The 22316-nt window shown below is 39.9% G+C and overlaps 2 protein-coding genes across 3 annotated transcripts in view; both read left to right on the forward strand.

Annotated features, from left to right (window-relative positions):
* Positions 1 to 5274, forward strand: part of WNT5B (Wnt family member 5B) — a 134452-nt gene extending 129178 nt beyond the window's left edge. Inside the window, exon 5 of the mRNA XM_083366819.1 lies at positions 3766 to 5274. Within this exon, the coding sequence (XP_083222945.1) occupies positions 3766 to 4224 (459 nt within the window). The 3' untranslated portion in view covers positions 4225 to 5274. The remainder of the gene's footprint in view (positions 1 to 3765) is intronic.
* A 13461-nt stretch (positions 5275 to 18735) lies between these two features.
* ADIPOR2 (adiponectin receptor 2) overlaps positions 18736 to 22316 on the forward strand; it is a 33905-nt gene continuing 30324 nt past the window's right edge. Inside the window, exon 1 of one of the 2 annotated variants that reach the window (XM_083366054.1) lies at positions 18736 to 18932. The gene's annotated coding sequence lies outside the window, so the exon portion shown is untranslated. Of the gene's footprint in view, positions 18933 to 18974; positions 19217 to 22316 lie in introns of those variants that run through there. The other variant, XM_083366055.1, reaches the window with a different exon arrangement.

A 22316-nucleotide genomic window follows, 5' to 3' on the forward strand; every position in this document is an offset into this window, starting at 1 on the left:
CCTCCCATAAACAGAGCAGACCATAATTTTGCCAGGCAGAGAAACCAAATTATATCAGTATATCCCTGATTAAGGCCAAGTCAGTTTTCCCTCCTGAAGTGGATTTAAAAAGATATCGCTGTGTTTGCTCAGATTTGGACCAATGTCAGCTTCTTGACTAAAGTAGAAGCCCAGATTTCTTTTTCAAATGAATGCCTAGAATGAGGCATACAGATTTTCTTTAGCTTCCAGTTTTCTGCGATAAGCAACAATTCACCAGAACCACTCCTGTCAGATTTGAATATTATTTAAGAGATATCAGGGAACTATTTCATATAATTTTATATTCAGCTCTTGTGGCCAGGGTAGTAAACCAGTGATTAATGTGTTGTATTTTTTGAAGATGCTGTAGCAGATATTAGCTTAGTAAATAAATTTAAAATCATTACCATTGTAATTTATGGTAAGATATAAGTCTTACCTTTCCTGATATACTTAGGACAATGTACATACATGTAGTCCTTGGCTTACGACTGTAATAGAGCCTGCCCATTATGATGTTAAGTTGTAATAGTTGTAAAGCTGGTCACCCATATAACCGATCCTATTTTACAATCTTTTTTTGTGGTGGTCATTAAATGAATCTGGTAGTGTTAAATGAAGCCATTGTTCACTGTGGGCTGTTTTTTGCCAGAAACCAAAAGTAAAAATGTCATAAAACATGGTCACACGTCTGCAGGACACTACAAATGGCCATGAGTGTGAGCTGGTTGTCATGCACACAACACGTGGTCATGTGACTAAAAGGGAGGAACAGCTCTTGGAAGTTTGGAACCAGGTCTTAAGAAGTCCCGAGGAGTCTGTCATAACTTTATAAGATTCTCTGGGAATTTTCTGCACAGACATTAATCCGACCCTTTTCTGCTTAGCTTCAATAAGATTTTTACACCACATTCCTTCTGAGAACTAACTTGTCTATGCATTCAGTTCATGTTCCATGCTAAAGAACATTTTGTAATAATTTGTAGCTTGTTTACATCATCTGGAAACATGCCACTATCAAACCATTTTTAGGCTTAGTATAGTTTTTGCCGTGCACAAACACAAGAAGAGGGCATTTCAATACAGTGTGTTTAATTAGAGTTTTTGTGCATTGATATTTACATACAAAACATAAAGAAAACTTTCTAACTTCATCAGTGCTTTCCCCCCAGATGTTGAATTGCTTATTATTAGGTTAACTTTCAATATACATATGTCACAAGTATCCCACACATTTTATAAGCCCAAGCGTTGAAATGATTGCAGCAATAAATAAAAATATATATTTTATAGCAATAAATCTATTATTTGATAATAAGCAATAGGCAGATTCAGCTTTGTCAACCATGCCTGTGAATACCTATACCTATATTTCTAAATAGATATTTATCTGATTCATACATAACATTTTTAGGTGCACGTTTTATTCCAAATATTTCTTATTATGTAATAAAGCAGGTGTGTCCAACTTTGGCAATGTTAAGACTTGTGGACTTCAACTCCCAGAATTCCTGGAAGGAATAAATACTGGCTGGGGAATTCTGGGAATTGAAGTCCACAAGTCTTGAAGTTGCCAAGATTGGACAGTCCTCTTATAAAGTAATAACAGGAAAGAGAATTTATTGGCCACTAGGTGGCGAACAAGATGCAAATTGCCTTCTCTACAATAATGTTGATTACAATTGCACACTTCAAACTCAGAATTAGAACTTGACATAAAGGCAGGATGATTCAGCCTGAATTCTGCTTATTTCCTTTAAAATGAATGTGAAAGGGTGAACATGAAGTACAAAACATAATGTTGAAATTCCTCAGAGAGTTTCATTTCAGATGCTGATCAGTTTGAACAATGGTGAGGTTTGGGCCTAGAGTCAAAGAGCATAGAAACAGATTGTCAAAACAATGGAAAGAGCCCTTCATGATTGGGATGCACTGTAGACGTCTTGATCAAGAGTCTCAAAAACTGTCAATCCTCTGAGATCAGGAACAGATATCATGATATCAACCCAGGTGGCTAGAAAGGCCCAACAGAGGCTTCAGTTTCTTAGGGTCTTGCAGAAGAACAGGGCAGAACAATGGCTTATGACCCTCGTTTACTGGTCTACTATAGAGAGCGTCCTCTCGTATGGTATTGTGGTTTGGTATGCTGGTCTGACAGCCGCGGACAGGAAAGTATTACAGAGGGTAGTGAGCACAGCACAAGACATTGTGGGCTGTTCCCTGACACCACTGGATGACATCGCCAGGGCTCGTTGCCTTGGAAGGGTGAGGAAGATTCTCAGGGATGACTCACACCCTGGACGGTATCTCTTTACTCTCCTACCATCGGGTAGGAGATATAGGAGTATAGCCAGCCCTACCAACAGGCTGAAAAACAGCTTTTATCCGTGGGCTATTAGGCTTTTGAATGGGATATAATCTCTGTGAACTTATGTAGAATTGACTTGGGAAGCCAGTGTGTGGTGTAGTTGGTTCACATGGTGTGGTAGGATCGAGGGTTTGTTGTCACTATGTGTTGGGGGGAGGGAGCATGGGGGGAGGCTCAGCTAATCTCAATGTGCACATGTTGTACTTTGACAATAAAGGTTTATTATTATTATTATGAGAAACTGTCTGCCCTTTAAAGTAGTCCAGACGAGAAGTCCAAACCACGAGTTTTATTGTAAGGATTAGTAACAGAATCTTGTTACTGGGTTTGAAAGTAACTCTCCCCTCCCTTATTTTTACTTTACAGAAAACTAAGCTGGGTCCCTTTTGACTTGGTTCCCACGCTACTTTTTCTTCTATTGGCCAACTCATATTTTTCTCAATGTATTTTTTCCAAGGTCATCACAGTACTCCTCTAATATAATACTCCTCCGTAGCTGATATTTCTTGCTAGAGAAACACTGAATTATTAAGAACAAGAAATGAAAAAGGACTCTTCCTTGAGAAGCAGAAGTCCTATCCTGTTTCTAGAACAATTCTGTCCTAGAACTGATTACCTCCAAATTACTCTGAGCCCCAAAACAGATGCTTAGCACTTTCTTCACCGGAGCATAGACACTGAAAGGCAATTTAGGGTTTTGCCATAAGGGACTGAGTCTGTACAATGGATACAAATTTTTCCATAATTATCAAATAAATGGAAATATATGCCAGTTTTTGGCAAAACCATCATAAAACATGGTCACATGACCACAAGATGCTTCAAATCAGGGGGGGGGGTTCCACCTGACCACGAGAACTTTGAATTGTGGTTGTATGATGGAGCTCCACCATCCTCCCCACTGTAGGTCCATCAGAACTTTGACTGGTAGCTAAGCAACGTAAGTCAAGGATATCTGCATTCCCTCTGAACACAACTACCCAGAGAATATCCTATATATCAAAGCAAGCAATTTGCAGCTCTAAGGACACATTTGGCCTTTGGCTTGCTCTGTGGCTTTTAGTGGCCAAATCTTAAAAAATCCTCTGTAAGCATGCGACTGTTGAAAAAAATGAGAGTGCCCCAAGCTACATTCTGTAGAGAAATGTATAAATTAAACAAAAGAAGCTGCATATAAGTTTCTGAGCAGTTTCTAAAGGGAAATAAAGGATGAGCTCTAAATATCATAAAAATACATTTAGGAAACGCTGAAGTATTTTATACACTCACCCACTCAGCATAGTGGAAGTGATTCCTGCATCAGTAAACGTACTATCTGATTAGGTCATCCTGCTGTTAAATGTTGCGTTGACACAAATGGGTTTTCTCTTCCGCAGGCAGTGTACAAGCTGGCTGATGTGGCTTGCAAGTGTCATGGAGTCTCAGGGTCCTGCAGCCTCAAGACATGCTGGCTGCAGCTGGCCGACTTCCGCAAAGTGGGGGACTTTCTGAAGGAGAAATATGACAGCGCTGCCGCCATGAGAATCGGCCACAAAGGCAAGCTTGAGCTAGTGAACAACCGCTTCAATTCACCCACCCCTGAGGACCTGGTCTACATTGACTCCAGTCCGGACTATTGCCTGCGTAATGAGACCACGGGCTCCCTGGGCACACAGGGGCGGTTGTGTAATAAGACTTCAGAGGGCATGGATGGATGCGAGCTGATGTGTTGTGGCCGGGGCTATGACCAGTTCAAGAGTGTGCAAGTAGAACGTTGCCACTGCAAGTTTCATTGGTGCTGTTACGTTAAGTGTAAAAAGTGCACAGAGATTGTCGACCAGTATGTCTGTAAATGAAAGGCCAGCGAGAGCTACAAATCTATATGATATAAAACTATATAAATCTATTTTATATATATTTGTATAAATAAATTGTTGTTGATGGTGATGATGATGTAATAATTATAATTAAAGAAGCTTATTTAAGAGAACAAAACGCTTCCACTTAAACAACTGATGGGTCGGGCTGCTCCCTTTTAAATTATTTAGTCATGGAGCAAGGAAAAAAAAAGAGAGACCAGGGATGGGATTTCTGTACTTGTTCCCTGCAACTCTTGAAACGACTCAGCCAGAATAAATGAGAAACTTGAGGTATGGGGCTGGCTCCAGATGCTTTGCCACGGAAACAGTGAGAATGGTGGTGGTGGTGAATGTTCCTTCTGCTACTTGATAGCTGAAATTCAAAGAATTACGTGTGTCTTGAGGGCACAGCCAAAGAAAGCGCTTCGGAAGCTCAGATGAATTTCCAAAAGGACGTGAAGCAGTTCTCTTTGCTTAGCAATACACGACGGGATGCCAGACTGCAAAAAAAAAAAATTTCAAAAAAATGTCAATTTGAATGCTGAAGACCAATTTCCAAGACAGAATCCAGGCAAGACTGTCGCACAAGGGCCCTTGATCCTTCATGAAAGGTTTGAAGAAAAACCTTTACCTTTTGACCTGAAATGTGCTGCTGCATCCTTGCCTCATGAAAACAAACCCCTGGCATCTGGTTCTTCTTTCTACCTTTTTGTGGGATCGGGTGGGCGGGGACGAGGTTTGAAGACAGAATTCTCTAAAGCTCTGAGAAAAAAGCCACGCTGTCAAAGTGGGATGATTTTCTTCAGTTGGTTGATCTGGTTTTTGCTTGTAGAAATAGAGCTGTCAGGTTGCCTCTTGTGCCTACGCGAACTGGTCGGAGAAGAGACTGTATTCTGCCTAAGTGCCTTTGAACTTTAAAAAGACAGATGTATGTGAAATTCTACAAGCACACCAGGCTCTACGTGGATGTGAATTTGAATAGCCATAACGGGGAGTTCTTTTTTCCAGTATCCAAGATGTACAGTTACTTTTTAATATTAAATATCCCCTGTTGCTGCCCTCTCCCTTGTTTTTGTTATTCATTATCTGTTTTTGTTATATTTATTATCTGTTGCTGCTAATGCATTACACACACCTCTCATTTTAATGTATTTCAGGATGAGAAGCCCGTTCTTGCCATCTAAGGAAACTTTAACTTTTAAAGTATATATTTATTTCTAGTAATGAATAACAATGCCATTAAGCTGTTTTGTGGCTTCCTGATCCCTGGATGAGTGGAATATTCCAGTGTTGCAATCATTTCCTATTTTCCAAACCTGCTAGCATGAAACTATTTAAATCATTTTCACAGTGCAAATTATGAGTGTCAGTTTACGGCATAAGGTCATGACTTATCTGTTGATACAGAGTGAAATTTATTTCATTTGAAAGATTCACGCCTGTAAAAATAATCTGGCACACACCCACCCACCCACACAAATCTACCTCACAGCACCGTTGTGAGAAAAAACAAGATGGAGAAATATATTCTGCCTTCACCTTTCAAATGAAATTAAATGATAAATAAGTAATTGTTACTCATTCTGTGACACAGAAATAGGAATTTCAGAAAAAAGATTACTCAATTTTCTCAGGCCCACAAATTGGCTAGACACAGCAATAACCCTGCGAGGTAGGTTGGGCTGACAGAGAATGACTGGCCCAAAGGCATCCAGCTGGCTTTTATGCCTAAAGAAAAGAGTAGAACTCACAAGTGTCCTGGTTTCTAGTCTGGTGCCTTAACCACTAGACTAGGGGTCTTAAGACTTGTGGACTTCAACTCCCAAAATTTCCCAGAATGGTTGGCTGAGGAATTCTGGGAGCTAAGGTCCACAGGTCTTAAAGTTGCCAAGTTTGGAGACCCCTGCACTAGACCAAACTCGAGCTAATGTTACTATGCATGAAATTGTCCTGGACTTCCCTTGAGATTTCAATAGATTTCAATAGGGCCTTGGTGGAGCAGTGGGCTAATGCCTCCTTAAGTAACCCCAGCTGCCTGCAATTAGTGCAGGTTCGCATCCCACCAGGCTCAAGGTTGACTCAGCCTTCCATCCTTCCGAGGTAGGTAAAATGAGGACCCAGATTGTTGGGGGCAATAAGCTGACTTTGTAAAAATGCTGCTTGGGGGGAAGCAAAATCCCTAATAAGCAGGCATATACATAGAATGAAGGCTATTGCTAAGCACATTGGTTTGTGCTTAAATTGTAAGCCGCCCTGAGTCTTCGGAGAAGGGCGGGATATAAATGGGATTAAAATAAAAAAAATAAAAAAAATAGCAGAGGCCATAGAACTAATCAGAGAGAGCTCTGAAGTGGGAGGGGGGAATCCAGCCTTGAAAACATTGACAATCCCCCCCTCCCATCAGTCTCAATGTGGTCTTCCCAGTGCCATAATTGCCACAGTCAAAAAAGGTCAAAGGAGATGTGGCTGAACTGGACCAAAGATGAATTAAGAAATCCTGCACCAAAGCAGAAATAGGGGAAACGGCAATCTCCCCCACCCTGCCCCAAATTTAATCTTGTTGTTCTGCAAGGGAGTGGGGTAATGATTTCACATGTTACGTCTGCATTGTTGCCTAATGCACAAATACGCCTATAAATACAGATAAAAGATACAGAGATACACAGACGCGCACAGATCTACTATTTCTCAAAGTCACCTTGTACTGAATGTAAGTCCATGAATATTATAATGACAATTTTCTTGCTTTCTTTCTAGTGAATTATGGATTTTTTTTTCAGCACCAGCAAAGACAATTTCCAACTGGGCAGGAATAAGAAAAAGAATAAAAATTATAAATGTTTACTGACCATATTTTTATTATTTGGAACAGTTTAAAAAAGAATTACCTCCGTATGAATTAAAAATGATATAGAGAAATAATATCTTACTGCTGGATTTTACAAATTATTTTTGCGTCCTGCTTTTTATGATTTCTTTGAATGTCTGCTATGAAAGATCTCAATAACACTTTCTGGAAGGCTTGGCAGATACAGAATGTAGAAGAGAAAGAATTTATGAGAATGTGCTTTATAGTTTAGAGGTTTTTTGCCAATATTTTAAATAAATTATTTGTGCATTTTGTAGTACTTCAGAAAGAAAGTTATTGGAATGCACCACGTACGCTGGATTTATGATGTTTTAGAAAATCCCAAGACAACATTGAATACTGAATCACATATTATGTACATAATTCAGAGCAATGAAAACTGTTTTCCACACATGGAAAACATGAGAAGATAACACAGATCTCTGAAAAACTCAGCAGGAATTTGAATAATCCCCAAATCCCATAACAGATATGAGCTACACATGACTGGAATATGCTTCTTTATAATCAACAGAAAATCATTTTGTATTTATATTTTTTTAATCAAATGATCATATGTATTCTCCCATCTCTCACAAAATCTAGGGTTTTTTTACTAAAAAGTTTTAGAATTTAAAAAATGTTGAAATGTTACTAAGGAGGGATATTTCATGGATTAAAAGACAATTGTACTTGGGAAAGGAAGTCTTACTACAGTCAATAAAAATAGGAAGATTTATATAAAGTCAAGTCTTGTCATTCTTAATAGAAAATGGGAAACATTCCATGATTTTTAAGAATTTTTAGCAATCCTTCAAAAATGTCATTTTCCTTTGAAATATACTTATATTTTTATCCTGCCCCATAAGAAATGAGCAACATTAAAGTTTAAAGCAATTTGATAAGGTAAGCTACCAGATCATCCAGTGAATCAGAGCTGAGCAAGGATTGGCATCCAAATTTTCCAGATATTCTAGATAATGAATTTACAGGGTTGCAATTTGATTGACACTTTCCTGAGGTAGCACTGAATCATTTGATACTTCCTTTTGAGTCCAGTAGAAAAATACAGGATTTAACCACAATCCATGAAACATCCTGCAAATCTATAATTAAAATAATAGTGATAATGGTAATAAGCAAGTGGGCAGGTTGTATTGAACTTCTAGAAGGAAGCAACAAGACTTTTATATGCACGCTAATGAGAAGATTTGATATTACCCAGAGTGGATAATGACAGTGATGGAGCTTGCTGAAATGGCTAATTTGACAGCCTTGGTTACAGAAAAAATTGATGTTAATGCCATCTAGAAACCCCTTTTCCACTTTTGGAGTGAAATAGAAAAAATGAAATTATGATATACAAGTTGATTAGAAAAAATAGTGTTGTAAATGATAGGAAAAAAATGAAAGTTATGTTGTAACCTTAGCGTGAGAGATCAATTTAAATTTGGAGTTACAACCGTTTTAAAAGAAAATTGGAAGCAATTTTTTAATCCTTCCTTTCTTCCCTTTTCTTCAGTTTAATGTTTAGTTTCTGTTAAAGATTTAATAAACTTACTATATAAAAAAGAAATTTTAACAGGCAGCAAAGTATGGATGATACTGGTATATAAGAAAACATTTTATAGATGAGAAGGTAGTTATGAAGAGGTATGATTGATCCAAACAAGGTCACAAAAATACATTTTATTTATTCATCACCTTTATATAACTCTCTTTTCACAAGCATGATTCTGGGCTGCATACAGTAAAAATTGACCACAGAGGAAACTGAACAGATGTCATAAAGATGAAAGGCTACTGTGAAGCCATGTTTCTTTCTACTTAAATATTAAGAAATGATTTAAAGTATCTGATTTGGATTCTTATGCCAATTGTCTGGCTCTTTGTTTATTTACAATATATTAGTGAATTTGTTACTGGAATATGATGGAGGGAAAAGCTGCTGTAAACTGCAGGGAATCCATAGCTTAAAAGTAGTGGCAATTTCCAAAATTTTCCAGAGGCAGATAATTGTGGATTTTCAAGTACAGCTTGGCAGGTATAATTATTCTTGATTGCAAATAATGAATTCAACTGTTTCATGAACCTGTTCTGCCAGTTTGCATGAACAGTTTATGCCATTCCATATACTGCTTTGAGAACAAGGATGCTTGTTTTGCTTCTGTTTTATTTTATATAAGCCATTGTTGTGACAAATTTTAATCCTCAAGCAGCAATCCCATCGCAGTCTTTCCAGCCACCATGGCAATTGCTGTGAATACTGAGAATTGAAGTTCACACATCTGGAGGAACCCAGATTAAGAAAGCTGCCTTACGAACCATATTCAGAATTGACTTATAACATGTTCCAAGCAGCTGGCACTCTCAAGAATCTGAAATGTACCAGATAATTAGATGGAATCCTTGGATCTTATTGCTGCTACACTATTATAGCCATTGTTGCTTTACTAATGACTTGAGTTCTTTGAGCAGTAGCATCAGCCCTAAATGCATTTTTACTTCATTTTTATTTTGGATGTTATACAGCTACACAGGGGTGTCAAACTCAATTTCATTGAGGGCCGCATCAGCATTGCGGTTGCCCTCAGGGGGCCGGGTGGGTATGGCCTGGGTGGGTGTGGCCTACTGTGTGGGTGTGGCTATAGTGGGTGTGGCCTACTGGGTGGGCGTGGCCAGCCCTACATCGTTCGCATCAAGGGTGCCTATGGGGGCCTGGGCAGGAGTGGGACAGATCTGAGGGTCTCTAGCAGAAGGAGGGTCTCTGGGCCAGGGCCAAAGCAGTGGGGGCCGTTCCCTCACTTTTTTCCAGGATGGCTTCGCGGGCCGCATGAAACCACTTCGCGGGCCGCATCCGGCCCCCGGGCCTTGTGTTTGACATGTCTGAGCTACAGGAATCTGTTTCTACTCCTTTTTTTTAAAATCCTTTGCAGTGAAAGCTGTTGAACAGGATCCTTTTTTTAAGAACCCCTGATGTAATACAAAATTCTACTGGTTATTAACTCAATAGGTCTTGTGACCAAGCAAAAGATTAGGGAATTGTATTGAGGATGATGGGAAAAAATTGAAATGTCATGTTAGAGATTATTCCAAAAGGAACAAACAATTTTTATGTTTGTCTCCATCTCTACTTCAAGCACCCCAGAAGCTACTATGAGAAACAAAATGTACCAAGAAGGAAGATGTTATGAACCACTGTGGCTTTTATTATATACTTAACACTCAAGCTTAATAAGATCAGAGCCTATATTACAACTGTATCTTTGAAAAGCAACATGGTGTCTGGGTTACAATAATTCCATTTCATACAAGTACATGTTATTACAAATATCCAATTTGTTGTAGCCAATATTTCCACTCTTTTTCCCTTTAATACATATTATCTCTTATCTAAATTGACATACTTCTTATTTTATCTATCAGTTATTTAGAAGTTTTCTTACATTTGCCAATACTTTTATATATTTTATTTTCATTCCATCTTCAAAACATCAATCACCTTATAAATTTTCCCAGCTTAAATTTTGCATTAATATTAGTTAAACGTTTGAAGTTTCTCATTTTCATATTTCTAGGTGACCCCACTTCCCTTTATCACAGTTCTCTAATATAGATACACATCTTATCTATCTCATTTCCATGTCAACAGGTTAATAATACAGTATAATGTTTTTGTTTTCATTATAACTTCCATATACTGTAAATTCAATAGCCAAAATTTCTCTCATTTCAACATTTAATACATCCTTTCTCTTCTCCTTTATATCTGCTCTCTTGTGCTTAAACTTATATTTTTATTCTTATCACTACATCCAAGTATATTAGTTTCAAAGATACAATTGTAATATTGGAAAATCAATAAAAAATTTATATAAAAAAATAAGATCAGAGCCTATGCATTTAAGAGGGGTGAGGAGAGAGTGAATGGTCTTCCAAATATGACTGATTTAAAACTCCCAACAGCGTTGCTCACTATGGCCAATGATGAGGAATATTGCAATTGTAATTTAATACCTGGCTATCCAGTGTCTCTTTCTCCATTAATAATGCAAACTATTAGTGTGATCAACTGACACAAGAGGCCTTGTGTTGTCTATATTACTATATGAATATCAGCATTACTTTTTTGTTATCCCATAATTATACATACAATTGTAAGATAGGCTTGAAGTTTTTGATTATAGGAATATTTTTTTTTCTAAAGGCCTTGGCTGTCCTCTCTGTTGCTTGTCACTGAAGATGAGGGCTATAACTTCAGGGACGTGTTTTGTTTCATTTTTTTAAAAAACCTCACTTTTGTTATTTTGATCATTTTTTACCATATATACTTCCTTAATATTTAATACTTTTAAGTATTTCACACATTATCCTAGTACAGGGGTAGGCAACCTCGGCTCTTTTATGACTTGTGGACTTCAACTCCCAGAATTCTGGGAGTTGAAGTCCACGAGTCATAAAAGAGCCGAGGTTGCCTACCCCGTCCTAGTACATACTTTTAATACTTGCTTTATAGCTTTTTGTTTTTATTATGTTTTTGTAAAGTTTTCCTTGGTTTTGCTCTTGAATTTTTCTTTGTAGTTATGAACATAGTTACATGTTTTTATTCTTAACTTCTTTCAGACTTGCCCCTTTTTTCAGGTATGTCCTTTTCAAGAAAATATCACAGTAATTATAACCATCCTGGAAAAGGAGCTTCCCTGTTGTTTAAAACAGGAAATGGTATAAATTACATGGCAGGCAGTACTGTGAGTTTTGGTGCATCCTATTTACTAAATCTTTGAAGTTAGGTTAATTTAGGAGAAGCGAAGATAAAGACTTCTGCGAGTAGAGTTTCAGGCAGGGTTGCTCACACATCAGGAAGCAATATCAGTTGCAATTACCACTGCAGCCACTTTAGGCTTGTGGAGTCCTTGGTGCTCGGCGAGCTTGGTTGTTTGTTTGCAGACTTTTCATTACTGATTTGTACTGATTATGTTATGTAGCTGGGTAAGTAAACATCAGCAGGCAAACAACCAAGCTCGGAGAGCACTAAGGACTGAGCTACATATATTCTCTTACCCAGGGCTTTTTTTCTCATAGAACACTCAGAACGGCGTTCCGGCACCTTTTTTTTTTGCAAAAAAAAAAAAAAAAGCTTTTGCACAAGCTGTGCTGCTATTAGCTTAAGCCTATTCCAGGCTTTGCTCTTTTATGACTCATGGACCTCAACCCCCAGAATTCCTGAGTCAGCTATGCTATTGGCTTTTGGAAGCCAATAGGAATTGCTGCTGAGCTTGCCAAAAGACCCAGCAGGCAAATGTTGCACAGGCAAGTTGTAGCGAAGGCAGACAGAAAATAGATAGCTGCTCCCCAACTACACCATCTCAACTAGGTAAGTAAGATATTATTTGCAAATAGGATATCCAAGTATGACTCAAGGAAATTTTCCCTGCATGGAGGGAGTAGTGGTTTGTTTCACTTTGCTTTACTTTTCAAATTGCTGTAGGGAAGAAATGATGATTAGAAAAAGGCAGGAAGTTATTTTTATTAGGAAGAATTCATTTATCCCATGCTAGATCTTTGGGAGCTTAGTACCACCAGCACAGAACATTTGCTTTTCTGAAACTTCATTCAAATTCAATTCCTGATAGGGGCATTTGGGAAAAAAGTTATTTATTAAATTTATATGCTGATTTCAGGATGACTCTGAAGTCAAGGAGAGGGCTTGCAACTTCTGTTTGTATATATATATATATATATATATATATATATATATATATATATATATATATACAGTCATGGCCGAAATTGTTGGCACCCCAAAGATTTTTCCAGAAAATCAAGTATTTCTCACAGAAAAGTATTGCAGGAACACATGTTTTGCTATACACAGGTTTATTCCCTTTGTGTGTATTGGAACACAACAAAAAAGGGAGGAAAAAAAGCAAATTGGACATAATGTCAAACAAAACTCCAAAAATGGGCCGGACAAAATTATTGGCACCCTTTCAAAATTGTGGGTAAACAAGACTGTTTCAAGCATGTGATGCTCCTTTAAACTCACCTTGGGCAAGTAACAGGTGTGGGCAATATAAAAATCACACCTGAAAGCAGATAAAAAGGAGAGAAGTTCACTTAGTCTTTGCATTGTGTGTCTGTGTGTGCCATGCTAAGCATGGATAACAGAAAGAGGAGAAGAGAACTGTCTGAGGACTTGAGAACCAAAATTGTGGACAAATATCAACAATCTCAAGGTTACAAGTCCATCTCCAGAGATCTAGATTTGCCTTTGTCCACAGTGCGCAACATTATCAAGAAGTTTGCAACCCATGGCACTGTAGCGAATCTCCCTGGTCGTGGACAGAAGAGGAAAAATTGATGAAAGGTTGCAACGCAGGATAGTCCGGATGGTGGATAAGCAGCCCCAAACAAGTTCCAAAGGAATGCAAGCTGTCCTGCAGGCTCAGGGAGCATCAGTGTCAGTGCAAACTATCCGTCAACATTTAAATGAAATGAAACGCTATGGCAGGAGACCCAGGAGGACCCCACTGCTGACACAGAGACATAAAAAAGCAAGATTACAGTTTGCCAAAATGTACTTGAGTAAGCCAAAATCCTTCTGGGAAAACGTCTTGTGGACAGATGAGACCAAGATAGAGCTTTTTGGTAAAGCACATCATTCTACTGTTTACCGAAAACGAAATGAGGCCTACAAAGAAAAGAACACAGTACCTACAGTGAAATGTGGTGGAGGTTCAATGATGTTTTGGGGTTGTTTTGCTGCCTCTGGCACTGGGTGCCTTGAATGTGTGCAAGGCATCATGAAATCTGAGGATTACCAAAGGATTTTGGGTCGCACTGTAGAGCCCAGTGTCAGAAAACTGGGTTTGCGTCCGAGATCTTGGGTCTTCCAGCAGGACAATGACCCCAAACTTACATCAAAAAGCACCCAGAAATGGATGGCAAGAAAGCGCTGGAGAGTTCTGAAGTGGCCAGCAATGAGTCCAGATCTGAATCCCATTGAACACCTGTGGAGAGATCTTAAAATTGCTGTTGGGAAAAGGTGCCCTTCCAATAAGAGAGACCTGGAGCAGTTTGGAAAGGAAGAGTGGTCCAAAATTCCGGGTGACAGGTGTAAGAAGCTTATTGATGGTTATAGGAAGTGACTGATTTCAGTTATTTTTTCCAAAGGGTGTGCAACCAAATATTAAGTTAAGGGTGCCAATAATTTTGTCCGGCCCATTTTTGGAGTTTTGTTTGACATTATGTCCAATTTGCTTTTTTTCCTCCCTTTTTTTGTTGTGTTCCAATACACACAAAGGGAATAAACCTGTGTATAGCAAAACATGTGTTCCTGCAATACTTTTCTGTGAGAAATACTTGATTTTCTGGAAACATTTCTGGGGTGCCAACAATTTCGGCCATGACTGTATATATATATATATATATATATATATATATATATATATATATATATATATATATATATATATATATATATATATATATATCCACGTTTCTGCACACTAACCGGCCATTGTACAAATACAGAGCCTATCATGCTTTTATATTTATATGGAACAGATGCATTTTTGGAACGTGTAAAAAATGTGAACCAGCCCAGAAACTCATTTCCCATTGTTTGTGTATATAGAAAGTAAACCCTGAAATAGATTTGGAAAGAGCAAGGACTTTGATTAAATGGAAATGTGGCTAAGCATAGAACTGTTAATTTGCAGCTGTTTCTGCTGTTTTCTTTTTATGTGCTTATGATTTTACATCACATTTTAAAATCAGCCAAATTGAATAGGAATAAGATTGTGACTGAAAGAATACTAATTCTGAAATATAGTAAATATCTTTAACAAGTAACATTAAATTTAGCTTTAGTGTAATTTGCTTGTTTACTGTAGCTAAAACTGGAAATTATATTTCTAAAGCATTAGTTTGGATCATTGGAAAGAAAAAATATTTAATATTTATGATTCAAAAATATAAATATGTGAGAAACATGTTTTTAAAGACCTTTGCAGCTTGTTCTCATATATACCCTGCCACAAAGGAATAACTAAAATTATGAAATTTAGAATCTACCAAGCTTCCCTCCCATGGACAGAAGACAATCCATGGGAAATGTGAATCATAATCCATAGCTTTAGCAGCAATAATAAATCTAATTATGCTATGCATATTTAAGTTAGCCAAACCCTGGAGCAGTGGTAGCAATCTTCTGTTACAATGGTAAGCCCTTTAAGATTATATATTGTTAATCATATAAGTGAAGAAATGAGGAAAACTGTGGTTAAAGAAATTGTTTGATCCAATAATAAAATTTCATTGATAATTGATGAATCAACCACAATAAGCAAAAAAACTACCCTCATAGTATTTGTTCGATGCTGTATCAAAGGTATGGGAATGAATTCACCAGTACATTTGTTTTTGGACTTGGTAGAACTTGAAAAAGTAACAGCAGAAGGAATATTTGATTCCTTACTCCAATGTCTTTACTCTTATGGGATGACAGAAGGATTATTTGAAAAAATATTTGATTTCTCTGGTATGCGATGGCGCCGCTGTGATGATGGGATGTAAAAGTGGAGTGAAAAAATTGCTGTCAGAACATTTTCCTTCTATTATAGTTTGGCATTGTGCTAATCACAGACTAGAATTATCAGTAGGTGGTACTGCCAAGGAAACTTCAGGAACAAATAGATTTCAATCATTTATTGATAAACGGTATGTCATATACCATGCTTCACTAAAGAATAGCAGAGAGTTGCATTCATGTGCAAAATTACTGGGGACTGAGCTGCTGAAAATTGGAAGAATTTTAAGTACCCGATGGGTGTCATCTAGTTTGCGTACAGTTTTGGCTGTATGGAATAATTTTGAATCCCTTGTGTATCATTTTGAACAAGCAATGCATGATCGTACAAGAGATAAAAATGATAAATGCACTTATGATAGCTTGAAAAGAAAAATAACATCTACAGAATTTTTATTGGACCTAGGATTGATGTGTGATGCTCTCCAAGAATTGTCAGATTTAAGTTTGGATCTACAGGACTGCAACATCGACTTGTATAAGGCAAATAAAAAAATAAAAATACTGATACAAGTTTTTGAAGAAAGCAGACAGAACTTTGGGCCCTATTATAAATGTGCTGTCGCTGCTGTAAGTGATCTTCACTTTTGTGGAGTTTTACTTCACAAAAGAGATTCAAAAAAGGATCCTGCCATTGACCCAAGTATATTTTATACAAAATTGAAAGAGTCAATTGAAAAAAGATTACTTGATAGCAAAGACGATGAGTTGGCGTATTGGTCTCGCGTACTTGATCAAAAACATTGGCCTGAAGATGTTAATAGTCAACTGACATTTGGAGAAGTGGAAATTAGAAGCTTATCAATCAGACTGCAACTAATGAAAGAGAAATGATTCGTGGATTCCATGAATATATTCTCGAAAAGGCATATACAGAAAAACTGTTGCATTTGATACGGACTCTGAATACCATTCCTATTTCTTCAAGTGAACGTGAACGTGGGTTTTCACAGATGAATCTAATTGCCACCCCAAGAAGAGCTTCGTTAAAGACTAAGACAATTTCAGCACTTTTGTTCATCAAACTTGTCGGACCACCTCTGAGACTTTTTGAACCTTCACAGTACCTTGCTCTGTGGTTACTCAGAGGACGACATTCGGCCATAGATACTAAGAGCAAGGAAAGGAGTCAAGATTTGCCAGACGAGAATTAGACAAAAGTTTGGAATTTTCTATGAACATTTGCCTTAAATACAATATTAGATCTCTCAGCGGCTTTCGATACCATCGACCATGGTATCCTGCTGCGGCGTCTCAGGGGGTTGGGAGTGGGAGGCACCGTTCTACGGTGGTTCTCCTCCTACCTCCAGGGCCGCTCGCAGTCGGTGTTGACAGGAGGGCAGAGATCCGCCCCGAGGTCTCTCATTTGTGGAGTTCCTCAGGGGTCGGTCCTCTCGCCTCTCCTGTTCAACATCTATATGAAGCCGCTGGGCGAGATCATTCGTGGTTTCGGGGTGGGGTATCACCAGTACGCTGATGATACCCAACTTTTTCTTTCCACCCCGAACCAACCCAGCGATGCCCTCTCTGTGATGTCCCGGTGCCTGGAGGCGGTTCAGGTCTGGATGGGGAGAAACAGGCTTCGTCTCAATCCCGCCAAGACTGAGTGGCTGTGCATATCGGCATCTCGGGTTAACCAAGTTATTCCACCTCTAACGATGGGGGGTGAGGTGTTACCCCCCGTTGATAGGGCTCGCAACCTGGGCGTCCTCCTGGACTCACGGCTCACTTTTGAAGACCACATAGGAGCCGTGACCAGGGGGGCTTTTGCACAGGTTCGCCTGGTGCGCCAGTTGCGTCCCTATCTGGACCGAGACGCCCTATGCACAGTTACTCATGCGCTTGTTACCTCCCGTTTGGACTACTGTAACGCTCTCTACATGGGGCTGCCCTTGAAGACCACTCGGAGGCTTCAACTGGTGCAGAATGCGGCCGCGCGAGTTGTAATGGGGGTCTCCCGATACTCCCATGTAACACCTCTACTCCGCGAGCTGCATTGGCTTCCGGTTGCCCTCCGGGTGAAATTCAAGGTGCTGGTTATTACCTATAAAGCCCTACATGGCCTGGGTCCGGGCTATTTGAGGGAACACCTGCTGCCGGCATCAAACGCCCTTCGCCCAGTGCACTCCCACAGGGAGGGTCTGCTCAGGGTGCCGCCGGTGAGAGATTGCCGGCGGGTGACACCCAGGGATAGGGCCTTCTCAGTGGGAGCGCCTGCCCTCTGGAACCAGCTGCCGGTGGAGCTGAGGACTGCCCCCGACCTCCGATCATTCCGCCGGGGCCTGAAGACCTGGCTCTTTGAGCTCTCAGGCCCAGGCTGAGGAGAAATTTTTAATTGGGGTTTTAAGTATACAGGGTCAATTTAATATTTTTTAATTTGGTTTTTTAACTTTTGTATGGTGGATTTTTTAATTCCCTGTAAACCGCCCTGAGTCCTCAGGGAATAGGGCGGTATATAAATGTAACTAAATAAATAAATAAATAAATAAATAAAATGTACGTTAAGAATCAAATATATAATTGTTTAATTATATAAATAAATATATAAATAAAATTATATAAATAAAAGATTAACAAGATCAGAGTTCCGGCACCTTTTTTTTTTTTTTTAGAAAAAAAGCCCTGCTCTTACTTTAGGCTTATTTACTTAGGAGGGAGCCCGAACACCTGCCATTTCCTCCTTATATTTTAAAACACTCCAAACTTCACTAAGTGAAACTGAACTTGGAGCCCCCACCAGCCATTTTGCCACCCTTCTCCCCCCCCCCCATCCCATAAGCCAGGGGTCTTCAAACTGGGCCCTTTTATGACTCATGGACTTCAACTCCCAGAATTCCTCAGCCAGCATGCCTGGCTGAGGAATTCTGGGAGTTGAAGTCCATGAGTCATAAAATGGCCCAGTTTGAAGACCCCCTGCCATAAGCGATTTCCTTAGAGAGCCCTTCGGCTCAGGCTCCGAGCCTAATCACCTGCCTCCCGTTTTACTACATTGCCCAGAGTGCATTGGGCCGAGCCAGAGCCGCCCTTTTTTCTGCGCGTCGGTTGGCGTGGCCGACAACGTCGACCTACGCGGCCGAGGCGGGCTCCGATTGGCTCGCGGCGCCTCTTGCGATGTTGATTCCATAGGGCAAAGAGCAACGGAAAACCGGGGAGGCGGCCAGCACGGCGGAGGGGGCGGGATTCCCGGAGGCGCCGGCGGCACCGTGGGGCCTCCCTCCCTCCCTCCGACCGCCTCAGCATCGGGACACCGGAGCGAGAAGGCGTCTGGTAAGGCGGCAGTGGGAGACGAGAGATGCGGGCTTCGGTCCCGAGGGCGGGTGGTCGTTAGGCCCGGGTCACCAAGGGTTTCCCCCTCTTACCGTCACTTCGTGGGGGCTCAGTCGCAGGCCCGTCGGCCCGGGGACTGGCGCCGGTGGGCTGCCCGGGCTCTCTCCTCCGCCGGCGCCTCTTCTTCTCGGGCGGCTGCTGACCTTGGCGACGAGCTTCTCCCGGGCCCGTCTCAGCGGCGATCAGGATTTTCTTCCCTCGTCGGGCACCTCGAGAGACAGACAGTGCGTGCGCTTTTAATTTTTACCTATTGGGATACTTTTAAAATGTTCCACACCGTCCCACGTTTTCAACCAGCTCAGGGGTAGGCAACCTCGGCTCTTTTATGACTCATGGACTTCAACTCCCAGAATTCCTGAGCCAGCTACGCTGGCTCAGGAATTCTGGGAGTTGAAGTCCATGAGTCATAAAAGAGCCGAGGTTGCCTATCCCTGGTATAGCCTGATCATACTTTGCTTCATTTTACAAAATTACTCAAAATTAGCCAACAATTTTATCCAGATAGTATAGACCAGGGGTAGGCAACCTCGGCTCTTTTATGACTCATGGACTTCAACTCCCATAATTCCTGAGCCAGCTATGCTGGCTCAGGAATTCTGGGAGTTGAAGTCCATGAGTCATAAAAGAGCCGAGGTTGCCTACCCCTGAACTAGCTGGAAGCTGTTTCATTTCTCGATACCCACCGAGTCTTGTAATAGCCAGGTGTTCAGCCACCTGCCCTAGCCTTGGAGTTTCTATAACGTGAGGGGGGAATTTAGAAAGAGCCAGTTTTTTTTTAAAAAAAAGAGGAAAACGCAAACAAAAACTGAAGGTTTTTTCCCCCCCCCACTCCTTTCAAAGTAAGTAGTTGCTGTTTTTATTTAGCCTGAGTTTACCATCCAGTGTGGTAGAACAGCATTTCCCAACCTGAGCCATTTTAAGATGTGTGGACTTCAGCTCCCAGAATACCCCCAGCCAGCAATGCTGGCTGGGGGCATTCTGGGAGTTGAAGTCCACACATCTTAAAATGGCTCAGGTTGGGAAACGCTGTGGTAGAAGAAGGTAACTTGCTTCCTTCCAAAAGCAGCCTCTTGGGAGGCTGTCAGGTTGGTTATTTATTTGAACAAGCTGGCCTGGCCTGATGGGGAGTTACTTAGGGTTTTTAATTTATATATATTTTCTTTTGTTTTTACTGTGGGCAATAATTTAATTCTTTTTTAACTTTTGTATTTTTGTAGTTTTATGATATGCCCTGTTCACCGCCCTGAGTCCTTCGGGAGAAGGGCGGTATAGAAATTTAATAAAACCTAAACCTAAACCTATTTATTTATTTTATTTTAATTTATTTTAATCCCATTTATATCCCGCCCTTCTCCGAAATCTCAGGGCGGCTTACAATTTAAGCACAAACCAATGTGCTTAGCAATAGCCTTCATTCTATGTATATGTCTGCTTATTAGGACTTTCGGCCTCCACCAAGCGGCATTATTACAAAGTCAGCTTATTGCCCCCCGACAATCTGGGTCCTCATGGGATGAACGTTTGTGTGCCTACTCGGGTCTGTCCTTTTTGGACGTTGTAACAATAAAAATCGGGGGAATCAACAGTTTATTTATAGCCCCCCCCCTTCCATCTTTCTCTTTAGAGTAATAAAGGCTCTAATAGTCTTTGGGTAGGTTTACATCACTAAACATTGGATATTAAACATAAAATGTAATAGGAATTACTGCAAGTGAATGCTATAAGAGGAATTTTACCATTCGTTCTGTTTTGGGTAAAATGACGGCCCTTGAAGGAACAGCAACTTTTTTTTTTAATCCCATTTATATCCCTTCTCTGAAGAAGACTCAGGGCGGCTTACAATCTAAGCACAAATCAATGTGCTTAGCAGTAGCCTTCATTCTATGTATATGCCTGCTTATTAGGGCTTTCACACACACCCCAAGCGGCATTATTACAAAGTCAGCTTAATTGCCCCCAACAATCTGGGTCCTCATTTTACCTACCTCGGAAGGATGGAAGGCTGAGTCAACCTTGAGCCTGGTGGGATGCGAACCTGCACTAATTGCAGGCAGCTGGTGTTACTTAAGGAGGCATTAGCCCACTGCTCCACCAAGGCTCCACCAAGTTATATTTGTAAAAAACTTTATAAGTCTTGGATGAAATACTGCATGGAAAAATGGCAGGCTTCAATACATTTGCAGGAGCAACACTGCATGAAACCCACTTAATTAGCAATAGGGTAATTTGAAGCTTGTAAGCATTTGGAGGTTAAAGTATTCCAGGATTTGCAGTACAAGGGCTGTCAAGATACTTTGGTACATTTCGGGTAACTTTAGTGGCAAAAGACAAGAAGTAATATGAACGATTTGAGTAATCTCAACTGAAATATTTTGTGTAAGTACTGGTAAATATTAAAATTAAATGTTTTTACTTGGTTTAATAGTGAATTGAGTTATGAACCAGGTTTGATAGCACTTGACTAATCATTTGCCTGAGACTGAAGAAAGGCATGTCTTATCAATATGTGCAGTATTTATAAATATTAGCTATGTATCTTTATCATGAAGAGAAAATATGAGGTTGATAGAAGTTGAAAATGACTTGATGGTACATAATTGTATATTATTTACCCCAAATTTAATATACTACTTTTTTCAGAGGCATAACATACATGATGACACTCAACCCAGCTGATCCTTCAGTGCAATAAATTTTGTACATTTGGAGGAGTAAGCCCCACTGAACTATGTGAGGTTTAATGACCATCAGAACCACTAAGAACTGATAAAAAGGAAGATGGTAATTGTTATCAAACAACACCACTCTATATGGTAGAGATCAAAGCACCTTTGAATGTTCCATCAGCTTTAGTGGAAGTGGGTCAGAACTGGGAAATCTATCAGCTCCATCACTCTTCTTTTACAGTATAATCCTAGGCAAGTTATTTTCAACTGAAACTGATGGAAATCTCGGAAGTAGTAAATTAGATGCTTTCACTTCATCAGCTTCTGTTTTTCTATCACTGGGGATACCAGAATGAAAGTGGTAAAGATTGAGTAACAGGAAGGGAAGATACAGAGGCACATAATAGGAGTATGTTTGACTTTGTTTACTGGTGGCTGCCTGGACAGGTCCCTGCAGTTTTCTTGGTGACATTTTCAGAAGTGGTTGACCATTGCTTTCTTCTTTCCATACCTGAGAGATAGTGACTGTCTCAAGGTTATCTGTGTGGCTTCATCCCTAAGGTGGAACTAGAATTCAGGGTCCCCCAGTTGCTAGCTGGGTGCCACTACCCTAAACTAGCTCTTAATAGGAGTGGGTTTTTTTAAATACTCACATTTC

Source organism: Vipera ursinii, assembly GCF_947247035.1.
Source record: "Vipera ursinii genome assembly, chromosome: 6".
Classification (NCBI taxonomy): Eukaryota; Metazoa; Chordata; class Lepidosauria; order Squamata; family Viperidae; genus Vipera; species Vipera ursinii.